Source organism: Vicugna pacos, chromosome 2, assembly GCF_048564905.1.
Source record: "Vicugna pacos chromosome 2, VicPac4, whole genome shotgun sequence".
NCBI classification, from domain to species: Eukaryota; Metazoa; Chordata; class Mammalia; order Artiodactyla; family Camelidae; genus Vicugna; species Vicugna pacos.
This window is the reverse complement of record NC_132988.1, coordinates 37,738,966-37,750,935: the sequence shown is the minus strand read 5'-3', so window position 1 is coordinate 37,750,935 and position 11,970 is coordinate 37,738,966. Positions and strand designations below refer to the sequence as shown.

At 37.3% G+C, this 11,970-nt stretch overlaps 1 protein-coding gene across 3 annotated transcripts in view; it reads right to left on the bottom strand.

Annotated features, from left to right (window-relative positions):
* Positions 1–7,674: 7,674 nt before the first annotated feature.
* SEC24D (SEC24 homolog D, COPII coat complex component) overlaps positions 7,675–11,970 on the bottom strand; it is a 99,554-nt gene continuing 95,258 nt past the window's right edge. For all 3 annotated transcript variants that reach the window (XM_072938317.1, XM_072938316.1, XM_006213918.4), the window contains exons 22-23: positions 10,035–10,124; positions 7,675–8,500 (exon numbers count right to left, since the gene is read on the bottom strand). In XM_072938317.1, the coding sequence (XP_072794418.1) occupies positions 8,360–8,500; positions 10,035–10,124 (231 nt within the window). In that variant the 3' untranslated portion in view covers positions 7,675–8,359. The remainder of the gene's footprint in view (positions 8,501–10,034; positions 10,125–11,970) is intronic.

Sequence of the window (11,970 nt, the reverse complement as noted above, 5' to 3'; positions counted from 1 at the left end):
ATTATATCCATTAAAGACTCAGTGTGAAGATAAGGGCTAAATTATAGAAATAGGATTGAAATCCTTAAAAGCCTGAGGAATTAACTTGCTCATCCTGTTAGTGGTTTCTGGTATAGATAGCATGTGACTGATGTCTTTCTTGATGTAGACAGGATATAGAATAATTGGTTAGAGTTTTTACTGAAATGAGGGTATATTTTCAACTTCAGTAATTAAAAGTTATCTGGAGATAGAACTGTACTTGCCAAAGTGGACCTGGCAATGATGAAGACAAAGATGTTCAAATTGCCCACTGTGGGTCCTTAGAAATATCAGCTAGTTAATGACTCTGTCCTATAAACAGGACTTTCTGGTCTGGTCCATGTCCTGGGGCTAGCCAAGGGATGGCTGCATTTCTAGTGCTTACCTGGCCTAGTCATCTGTGAGATCTGTATCATGGTATCATCTTATAGAGAGTTAGGAATGGCTTTTTGTAGATTGAAAGTTAAAGGGAGCCACAGCCCACCATATTCAGTACAGAGCAAATAAGAAAAGAGTAGGTGATAGGGAAAAATGCAAGCCTAGAATTTTCCTTCAGCAGTGTAATGGCCATTTTTATAACAGGATGGAATTGACTCACTAGTTTTGCTACCCTTCACTTTCAGTAAGTGTTGGGTATCAATTTTACAATAGCTTCTTTATTCATTGAGGAACCGTTTCCAGTGAAAACTCATTACTCTGACCTTTTCTGAGTTTTAATCATCTATATATGTACGTCTTAATTTTCACAAAGTTATCTGGGGATCACCAAAAATAAGTTGTAGTTGCTTTACTTACTGATTTCTTATTGGAGATAGAAGCTAATAACTCTGTAATAACCCTATACTTTTTCAGTTTAAAAATTTTAAGATCTGCATACCTAATATTATACATAATTACAGTTCCAGGTATTCTAAGCCAAATGTTGATGTTTATTTTCATTGACAGCAGTTATCTCTGTTAACCACTGTCCTTTCAGAGGATGGAGATGAGAAGGCCCAAAGTATTACAGTTCTTTTTGACTGTCTTCATTGTATAGAATAGAAAAGGGGAAGAGGTTGATGAAGTCAGCTGGAATGGATTTTGTGGTGGGGATACCATACCCAAACACTGCTAAACCAGATTAGTTCCAGGGAATTGTGGGACATCAGTCAAACTATGGAATGGTCACCATGAGACAAGACAGCATGAGAGGTGTCAAGCTGGGAAGGGGGCAGATTGAGTGTGCAGTCTGGCATGGCAGCCAGATCCTATGTCCAGAGTTGGATAAGAACTACATCAGCAGTATCCCGCCGATACTTTGGTAAGTAGAAGAGCCACCAATGAGTCCTTAGCTCATAAATGTGGAAACTTAAACACATCTCTCTCTTATCTGAAAACTGAATGTTAGGCCATAGTTTCATTTTAAATTGACAGTCCTAATGGTAGGATGCCTGGGAGTTAGTGTGCTGCCAATAGATGAGAGTCTTGTGTCATAGCTGTTAGTAGGAATGATTCCCTTTTGTATTTTTAAAAATACTTTGTACCCATCTTAATCGCTAAAGTAACAATGTTCTGATTAGTTACAGCAGCTAATTTTAAAATTCATATTATTTTCATCCTGAATTTAAGAAGATAAGATTTGGTCTTTAAAGTATAGTTCGAGATTTTGCTGATTTAAATGATTGCCTAGTTAGGATTCATTCTAAATAGTAGTCTCTGACCTGAAAGTGTCCCACATTTCAGTGAGCTATTAAAAACATAAGCCTTTGCTTATAAGAAAGGCCTTTCTTAGAACAGTCATGTAATCTTGGGGTCCATGTGGGATTTTTAGTATTATCCTATCTTTGATGTTGGTGACAGGGACTGAACTATCCAGCTTGTGTCCCAAGTATATGCTATCAGTTTTGAAGCTATAAATCTAGGACTTTGCAGAAGGTTAGAACAATTATCCAGAAAATTGAGCCCATTGAAGACTGCATTTCTGGAAAAGCCACTTTGCTTCTACTCTCAAGGCCCCCAATCATTTACTCAGATATAAACATTACTAGCTACAACATGCAAAGAAAATACCTCATTTAATCTAGATGTTCTTTTGAAGTAAACTCCTTTTCTAGAATTGGACAAAATGTTGAAGTGATCAATTTGAGTATTTGTTACAGTTCATGCTTCTGTAACCAGAGGTGCTCATGTACCTGTGAAATCAGATAAGGTAGGTTTTTAAAAAAAATACTTCTAAAAAATTGAAGTCAATGTAAAATGCATATAGAAACTAAGCTTATAATATAAATCAGTGAAGCAAGCCGTAAGTTTGTTTTCTAGTGGCCTAATGCTTTTAGACACACTTTAGTTACATATTAAATACGGGAGTATTTACTTTCACATTTACTTTCTCCCATTTATCTTATCTGTGCTGTTTTCGTGCATTGGTGAGTTTTCTCAGCTTCTCTCTAAGAAAAGTGGAGCAGCACAGAGCACCTTAGTAAATAGCCACTGACTTGATCTCAGGACCGTGGAGACCTAAAAGAGGTTGGGGACAGAGCTCATGCCCTTGGTAAGGTGGACATCACTGCTTAGCTCCAACTAACTGTCATCACAGAGGGAAAATGGTAAGTCTAAAGTGTTCATGTGAAATCTGTCTTAGATGTTGGCAGTTAAAATAATTTGCGTTCTTTGCTTATATTTTCCTTTCATGGAATTAAAATTTTTAAAAATTAATTTGGCTAGCCATTGCATGCATATTTTAAATTCTGGCTTCTAAATACTATGTGACCAAATTTACTTAAGAAAAAAATTTACTTGATTGGGGCAGGAAACTTCCACCTTTGAGAACATGTTATATAGTTGATATACTTTGGAACACACAAATAAGATTGCAGACATAGACTAATAATTTAAAGTTGCATACAGTGATGTGACTGCAGTCTACTCATCTGTCCAGTGGAGAAAATGTAGGGGTCTAGGTCTATATTGTCACATAACAAGCCTTTTATAGAATCCCACACCTGCACACGTTTTTAGTTTGCAATTAGTGTTGTTAATGTCATAAGTGAATAACTATATCACTATTCTGCCTTTTTTGCTTTCTTTTTTTGTCTTTTTAAAGCAGAGGACAAAAAGTCAAACACAATGTTGTTTAGAGATACCCAGTTTAGTAGTTTATGTTGGTTAAATTACCAAGGAAGGTAAATGTCTTATGGAATTTGCTGTCATTTTATAGGTTTATGCTTTTCAAAACGATTTCTGGGTAGGTACATACTTTCATATGCTGTAAAGGAGAGATTTTTAATGTAATGATGTTGCCCATGATTCAGATAAGCTGCACAGGTGGAGGGATTATTTGGCCTTGTCCAAAAAGCAAGGCTTATATGCATGGTAAATAGGAGTTCAAGACTATAGCTCTCTTTTGTACTGCTGTGTTACTGAAATAAAAAATTTAAAGCATATAAGCATGATTAAGAGTAGTGTAAAAAAAAAAAAAACTTCCAAAGCAGAATATAAGAAAATATAATCACAAATGTAAGCTTGTCAGTTAACTGACTCCCTGAATTTTAAATCCCACCACCTCCTTGAGATGATGCTGATGGGATATTGGATCAGAATGGCATCAGGACCTCTTTGGGGAACAGTCCCAGTTGTCTTATTGCTTTCAGGTGAAAGATTGCCATTCCCTTTGATACTTGGCTTTTGCCTACTTTTAGTTCTGAGCTTATAACCTGCTGGTCATGCTCTTAGAAATTAGTCTTTGTCATTAACTTTATAAAGGAAGCAGTGTGCTGTCTCAGCTTCTAATGTATGGCACATAGTAAGTGCTCAATAAATAAATGGTCCCTTACTCTTTGCTTGACTAGTAATTGGAACTAATTCCTGGAGGATTTTTAATACCCTTCTCTTTTTACTTCTTTTCCTTTCTACTAGTTCCTAAGCAGAGGCCAGGAGACACCCACTGGAGAGGATGACTAGGGGGTTCTGTTGCCTCTTTCAACTAAGATTTTTTTTTCCTTTTTATCCAGATTATTCAGTATTACATCTTGTGTTTTCAGCAGCTATAATTTACGTAGTTAATTCTCCCCAAAGAATCGTCTTCTCTGGAAGACTACTGACTAACCTTTCTGGGAGGTTTCAGACAATGGTCTATAATGCCTCCTAGTGGAGGTGAAGTTCAATTTCAGATTATCTTTGACCATGATCTGAATTTTGATCTTTACTCTGTCGTTTTATTAATAGAGAAACATGTTTCCATCTGACAACATTTGAAAAAAAAAACTGATACACTATTCCTAATTATTCTCAGTCTACTGTCATTAGGTTCCATTTCTAGGAAGTAAAGTTAGTACCATTTAATAACACCCTCAAACATGTAACTTCTTGAATGAGTGAACTCTTATTTTTTCATAACGGTTCTCCAACAATCAAAAGTCAGATTCTTTCCTTTGGTTTATATATTACTGAAGTTTTGATTTAACACTTAAAACAGCTTGAGTTACAGTTTTCTCATATTGATGAGTTTATTTTAATTGCTGAAACTATCTTTTAACTAGATGCTTCTATAGCATTTAAAGATGCTTGGTTTTGAGATTATCAGTTAAGATACTCATGGCATATAGGAGTCAGGTTAGTCCTAGTTTTCATGATCCTTAGCAAGTTTAATTTAAAACCCTAATAAAATAGTAACAACAATGAACCGTGATAACTGGATGGCACTGTGTGCCAGGGACTGTTCTAGCATTTTACACTTATTAACTTAATCCTTGGAACAAATGAGTAGGAAACTGAAGCACCGAAAGCTTTCTGTATCACACAGCTAGTGGTGGAGCTAGTATAGAAATCCATGTGGTGGTTTTATTTTTTTAGATTTCTACATATAAGTGATATCATACAGTATTTGGCTTTCTCTGACTTATTTCACTTAGCATAATCCTCCAGGTTCATCCATGTTGTTGCAAATGACAAAATTTCATTCTTTTTTATGGCTGAGTAGTCCATTGTATATATACACCATGTATTTTTTCTTTATTTGTTGATGGACACTTGTTTCCATATCTTGGCAATTGTAAACAATGCTGCTGTGGACTTTGGGATGTGTGTATCTTTTTGAATTAGTGTAATTTTTTTCCCCCAGATATATACCCAGGAGTGGAATTGTTGGGTCATATGGTAGTTCTATTTAATTTTTTGAGGACCCTCCATACTGTTTTCCACAGTGGCTTTACCAATTTACAGTCCCACCAACAGTGTACAAGGGTTCCCTTTTCTCCACATCCTCTCCAGTATTTGTTATTTGTGGTCTTTTTGATGGAGAGCCATTCTGGTGGGTATGAGATGATGTCTTATTGTGGTTTCAATTTCCATTTCTATGATGATAAGCAATACTGAGCATCTTTTCATGTGTCTGTTGGCCATCTGTATGTCTTCTTTGGAAAAATGTTCAGGTCTTCTACCCATTTTTTAATTGTGTTGTTTATTCTTTTGATGTTGTATCAGATGTTTATATATTTTAGATACTAGCCCCTTATCTGTCATATCATTTGCAAATATTTTCTCTCATTCAGCAGGTTGTTTTTTCATTTTGTTGATGGCTTCCTTTGCTGTGTGAAAACTTTTAAGTTTAATTAGGTCCCTCTTGTTTTTGCTTTTGTTTCTTTTGCTTTAAGAGACAGATCTTAAAAAATATTGCTGTGATTTGTGTTAAAGAGTGTTCTGCCTATGTTGCCTTCTAGGTTTTATGGTTTTAGGTCTTACATTTAGGTCTTTAATCCATTTTGAGTTTATTTTTGTATATGGTGCTAGAGAATGTTGTAATTTCACTCTTTTACATGTAGCTGTCCAGTTTTCCCAGCACTACTTATTGAAGAAACTACCTTTTCTCCATTGTATAGTCTTCCCTCCTTTGTCATGGATTAACTAACCATAAGTTCATGGGTTTATTTCTGGGCTAGAGCGGTCTCCCTGGAGGCCGGGGCCGGGGCCAGGGCCCAGGGGATTCTGGGACTGGTGCCTGTCCATTGGTGGGTGGAGCTGGGTCCCTGAGTCTCTGGCTAAAGGGCTCTGGGAATCCCGGGTCTAGTGCCTGTGCCTGGTGTGTGGCACCAGGTCCTAGACTCTCTGGTGGGCAGGGCAATGTCTAGGGACTCTTAAAGGAGCCTGTCTGCTGGTAGGTGGGGCCGTGTTCCCACCCAGTTAGTTGCTTGGTCTGAGGTGTCCCAACACTGGTGCCTACAGGCTGTTGGGTGCCAGGGCAGGGCTGGGTCCTGGGGCTAATAAGCTACAGGGAAGGTTCCAAAGTGCTGCTTGCCAGCACCAGTCTATGTGGTAGAGCAAGTTTCTAAAAATGACTGCCACTAATGTCTGCGTCCCCAGGGTGAGCTGCAGTTACCTCCTGTCTCTCAGGGAGACTCTCCAGGATCAGCAGGTAGGTTCTCCCCTCCCCGCTGAGACTCTCAAAGCTAAGTCCCACTGGCCTTCACAGCCAGATGCTCTTGGGGGGCTCATCTTCCCAGTGCAGGAGCCCAGTGTGGGGCTCAGACCTCTCACTGCTGTGGAAGAACCTTTGCAATTGTAATTATTCTTCCATCTTGGGGTGTGGGGCTTGACTATATCTCCAGTCTACCCCTCTTACCTGACTTGTGGTTCCTTCTTTATATCTTTAGTTCTAGAAGTTTCAGTCTTTTTCATTGATGGTTGCTCTGCAAATAGCTGTGACTCTGGTGTGCCTGTAAGAGGAGATGAGCTCAAGGTCTTTCTACTCTGCCATCTTGGCTGAGCTGATTCATTAGATTGTCTTCAAGTGAATTAGGAGTGTGTTCTGGACTTCTGTCTCACATAGAGCCTGGTGCCTAGAACTGCTCTAGGTGTGGTCTCACCTCAGAGTGGGGCCATCGCCAGACACATTTGACAGGCTATCCTTGTAAAAAGTAGTTGAGACCATATACGCTTTCATCCCACTATAGGTTCATACTGACTAATCCCCTAAGTTCTTTTTTAAATGCCTGTTGTTTCCAAGAAGCATCTGCATGTGCATTTGTTTTTTGGACACAAGTTCAGGATCCTACATTTCTTGTTAAACTCATCCAAATCGATGAATCTGAAACATCATGCCAGATGGCTAACTTGTGGGAAGATTTTAATTCTGTCAGTATATTTGTTATTCTACTCAATTTCATGTTATATTCAAATTTTAAAATACACCTTATTAGCCATATAATCATAGACAAAGTAGTTAGCTACTTCAAGCCTATTTCTTCATGTGTGAATGAGGCTGATAATAAGATTAGGGTTGCTGTCAAGACTAAATGTGGAAATGTTCACAAAATAGGTATGCAGTTCTTGGGACATTATATGTATTCAGTGTACTTTAGCTTTTATTTATTCACATCATTGATATCAAAGTTGAACAGAGCAATAAGAACAGATAACTTGTCACACCACTTAAAACTACTCTCCTAGGTTTATGTATATTCATTAATAGTCTCATGTAGCCTGTTTTTGCTCACAAGAACATACTGGAGAACTTTTAAATTGCCTTTTTTGAGTATATGGTCTCTGATATTTTAGATTTATTTATTATCCCCAACTCTCAAAAAAAAAAAAGTTTTCAGCTTTTTCTAAGACACTCTAAGTACTACCCTTATTTCTTTTTAAAATCTCAAAATACCTTAAAAAATGAATTCTAGTGGCTAAGAGCATATGAAGTGATTTATTGATACTGGTTAAGTTCCATTATATACAGGTAGAAACCTTCAGAATTGTACAGAGAACCATTAAGAATATTGATAGACAGTTTTTATAGACAGAACTGGAAAATAGGTTTAATATACACAACATATAATTATGAAAAAAATGTAGAACACAAATTGTTCTACCAAATAGATTCCAAGGTTATTTAAAAGTCTGCTATTATGCAAACCTTAAGTTGAAAAACATGTTCAGTGGGGTTACATGGTTTTAAAAAAAAATACAATGTAAAAATTAAGGTTTTTTTTCCCTCACTGCAAATGGGAGAAGAACCAAAACGTTTACCCCAAATGTATACATTTTGAAAAATAATTTATATGTCAAACACAAAGAAAATTGAGAATGTTTACAAGTTCTGTAAACTATGCCTTCCATGAAATGCAAAGTGTATCAATTTTAACAGGTAAAAATTGTGCAATCAGAAATAGACTGTTCCCTTTTAGGTACAAGTGTACCTTCACTGGCTTTATACCTGAGCACCAAAGATGGAAGTCCTAAATGCCATCTTGGAAAGATATTCTGAAAATGAGCAAGAAATTAAAAGTAGCCTATTAGCATCTGGAGAATTAGGCACCAAGAAGGAGATTATCTCCTTAGAAATGCAGATTCAACAGTCCAGAAGGTTCAGTTAGTTAAGCAGCTGACAGATCTCCTTGTGAATATAATAAAGGAAATCCACATGAGATGAGCCTCCATAAAGTCCTTTGTCTTCGACCAGGAGCTGTCGGAAAACCATTTCTGGCTGTTCTCGCTGCTTTATTATCGTGAGCTAGAAAAAACAAGGTTACAACCACGGTTATAACCATTTTCCGAATGTGCCTCAATTTTTATGCTTCAATTTCCCCAAACTAACAGACTATCTACTGTGTTAGGCCTTGGAGGATGATGGGAAAGTTCCTGTTATCCACAGTGGAGGGAGGCAGGCACTGACAGGGAGGTGGGAGAAGGGGATGGGGAGGCCTTGGAGGATGATGGGAAAGTTCCTGTTATCCACAGTGGAGGGAGGCGGGGATGGTAGAGATGGTGGTAGAGGTAATCCTGTACCGTATGCTGAGTGGAGGGGGGGGGGAGAATAGATTTTCATATTCTTTATACAGCTGATACCCTGAACATGTCAATCAACTTGAAATTCTTTTATTATACAACTGCTTATATTTTATTTACATATCATACATACTTGGAGCTTACATGTTTTAATAACCAAAGCTGACATGCCCTTGTTACGGGGTTATGGGAGCAGGCAGCAGAAAGCAGAGGAGAGGAAGGTTGTTTTGTCTTTTTCCTGGAAGGAGGGGCTACTGAGCAAAGGATGAACTCCATGTTTAGTGTGGCCTTCTCTGTAAATGGAGATGCAGTTGCTGCAGCTGGGACAGAGTTTTGTCACCCTGGCTGTGCATTCTGAATACCAGTGGCCTTCACTTTGTGTTTCATGAGACTCTTAAGAGTTCATTACATGTCTCCAGGGTGTTCAGAGAGTGTTGTGTGAGGAGCATGTCTGAGCCTTCTCTGCCATCTCTAGGTCTTGCCCTAAAACTGAATCCAAGTAGTGGTATAAAACAGGTCTGGAAAGGTTTCATGTTCACTCAGATGTCCTAGAGATTATAAAGCTCTTTATTCAATTTTCCTAAGCTCTACTAAAGTTGGTATTTGCATGCATGAGTATTTTCACAGTAAAGAATGCTGATATAGACTGACATCATATTATGTTTCAGGGGGAAAAAGGCCCTGTAATACCCTGGCTCTTGTAGAGGCCTGCCTCCAGGTGAGTGTCCTATTCCTCTGCAGAAAGTAGCACAGAAAAGACCACTGTCCCCTGCACATTCCAAAGTCCAGGAAATCCGAATATTGAGCTCAAGATGGAAGTCAGAGGTGAGTACTTGGGGCTTAGCAACAAGGCATAATTTTCCTAAGTTACAGACATTTTAAATTCTTTTACTCAAACTTGAAATAGGCTTAGAAGGTTTAGAATGACTAGGATAACAAAACTTTTCAGAAATAATCAAAAGCCGTAAAAATCAAATGTAACAGATGATCTGATACTTCTATAATTAACTTTAAACACTGAAGGAAAAGTCATTTCAAAGCCTGCTACTATCAATTGCTACTAAGTTAATACTTAGTAAGATAACTATGGTGATAGCTGGTTATTATGTTTGTGATTAGTAAGTAAGTCGATACATGTAGAGGTTCATGTGAGTTTTCTACCAAAGATCATGTTAGAAAAATATAGGACATGCATTTTAAAAGTTTGCAATGAAATTAGAAAAAAAAACTTGAAAGAAAAAATAAAATCTCATTCTTACCTTCATTGAATATGGCCTCTTTTGTTGGATAATACCCATTATCATTCTGAGTGTTTGAGAGTATGGGTTTCCCACCTCAGGCAGTAATGTCTACATTTAAGAAAATCAAAGCTTAAGTTTCAGTATAATTTATAACATTTAGATAGAATGAGATTATTAGAATGTTAAAGTTCAAAAGCATCCTTCTAAACCATTATACTCAACTACTGACTTAGTTCATCTACCTAAAAACCAAAAATGTGAAAAAATATACTAAAAATTATTCTTACTTACCAGCATGCCATTTCTACCAGTGAACTTCCTGTCTTTCGAAAATAAAAATCTTTCCCTGCAATTTGACATATGTATACCACTGAAATGATCCAAACGGTGTATCTTTTTTGCAAAGGATGTTTTTGGCCCACTCACCATGATTTTAATCCCTTTGCAAAATAGCTATTTCCTTCTGTGAGAAAAGGATACACTTTATTCCTGCAGTGGATCAGTTGTAGGACCCTGAGGCATGACCACATTTGGAAAATGCCATCCAAGTACCACTGTTTCAACACTAAAACAAACTACCAAACACTGATTTCTCAAAGGGCATGTGGCCTCTTAGATTTCCCTGAAAGCTGGTTGACTGTGTACAAAAGATAACTAACCAGCTGCATATGGCCTCTGGGGATGAGAGAAATCTGGACTTAGATTTCTTTCATTAAGACATTAAAAAGCTAATGTTTACTTCTAAGCAAGAAGATCCCAAGAGTTAATACATCATCTGTGAGTTAGCCATCGAGAAAGTGAGTTAGAACATTTTACCGCAAAGTCACAAGTCTCAGAAAAAGATCACGGCCAAGATTTTCACATAAGTTGTAAGTAAAAAAGATAAATAAATAAAGGCAGAAAATCAATAATTTTTAGTCACTCTACTAAATACACTCCATGTGTGTTCTTTGACATTAAGAATATTAAAGACCTTTTTATTAAAAATAAAAAACTATACTTCATATATATATATATATATATATATATATATATATATATATATATATATATATATGTCTCAAAGTGCCAGCTTCCTCTAAAAAGAAAGCAACATTTGGTTTTTCCTTTTGGTTTTTGAAGAAGGCTGGGAAGAGGTGCGCTGGACGCAAGCACACCCCCAGCAGCCTGCTGCTGCTCCGTAGGGGACAGACTTCGGCTGTTTCAACTCAGCAAAAACACATGTGACATTTACTTTGATAAATACCCTGTGAAATAAGAGGCTTCCTTAATAAACATTCGTCAGGCTCATAGGTCTTTGGCCACTGAATTTTAATTAATTTTTAAAAGCCTGTATCATTCCTTAATTTCAACATACAGACATCTTACTATTTCTCTCTTCATCATCTTAAAACTAGTCTTTCAATGATATCTTCTCTCTTAGTATCTTAATGGGATATGGACTCCTCTAATTCCTTTAGACATTTTTTTGACATTCATAATGGACATGCAGCTCTCTAAACTGACCACCTGTCTATTTAGCCTGAAATTTTAATCCTACCCCCTCCTCCAAGATGCTGTGTATCTACCTTCATAACAGAAATTCAGGGATGAACTAGCCTTAAGCCGTCTTGCCCAAATAAGGACTCAAGGAACATACCATCTGCTGAGTTCTACGTGTGAATTCATAAGGACTCCACTGTCAAGCGGAATAAGACAACAACCATCATAGCGATGGCGCTCACACCACAGTGGTCTGCAAGTAAGGCATGCAATCAGTGTGGACTCTCAAGCAAATTATAATTGTTGGTTTTTCCTAATATACTTTAAAAATAAAGTCATTTGTTCCACATCAAACCTACAAGCTCTTTTGTAATAACTGAAGAGGGGCACATAATCTTTTTGTGGGATTATTACTTTGTGATTAAACTGACGTCTGTAGCTAAACGTGTATGAAACATGAAATTCTCTCATA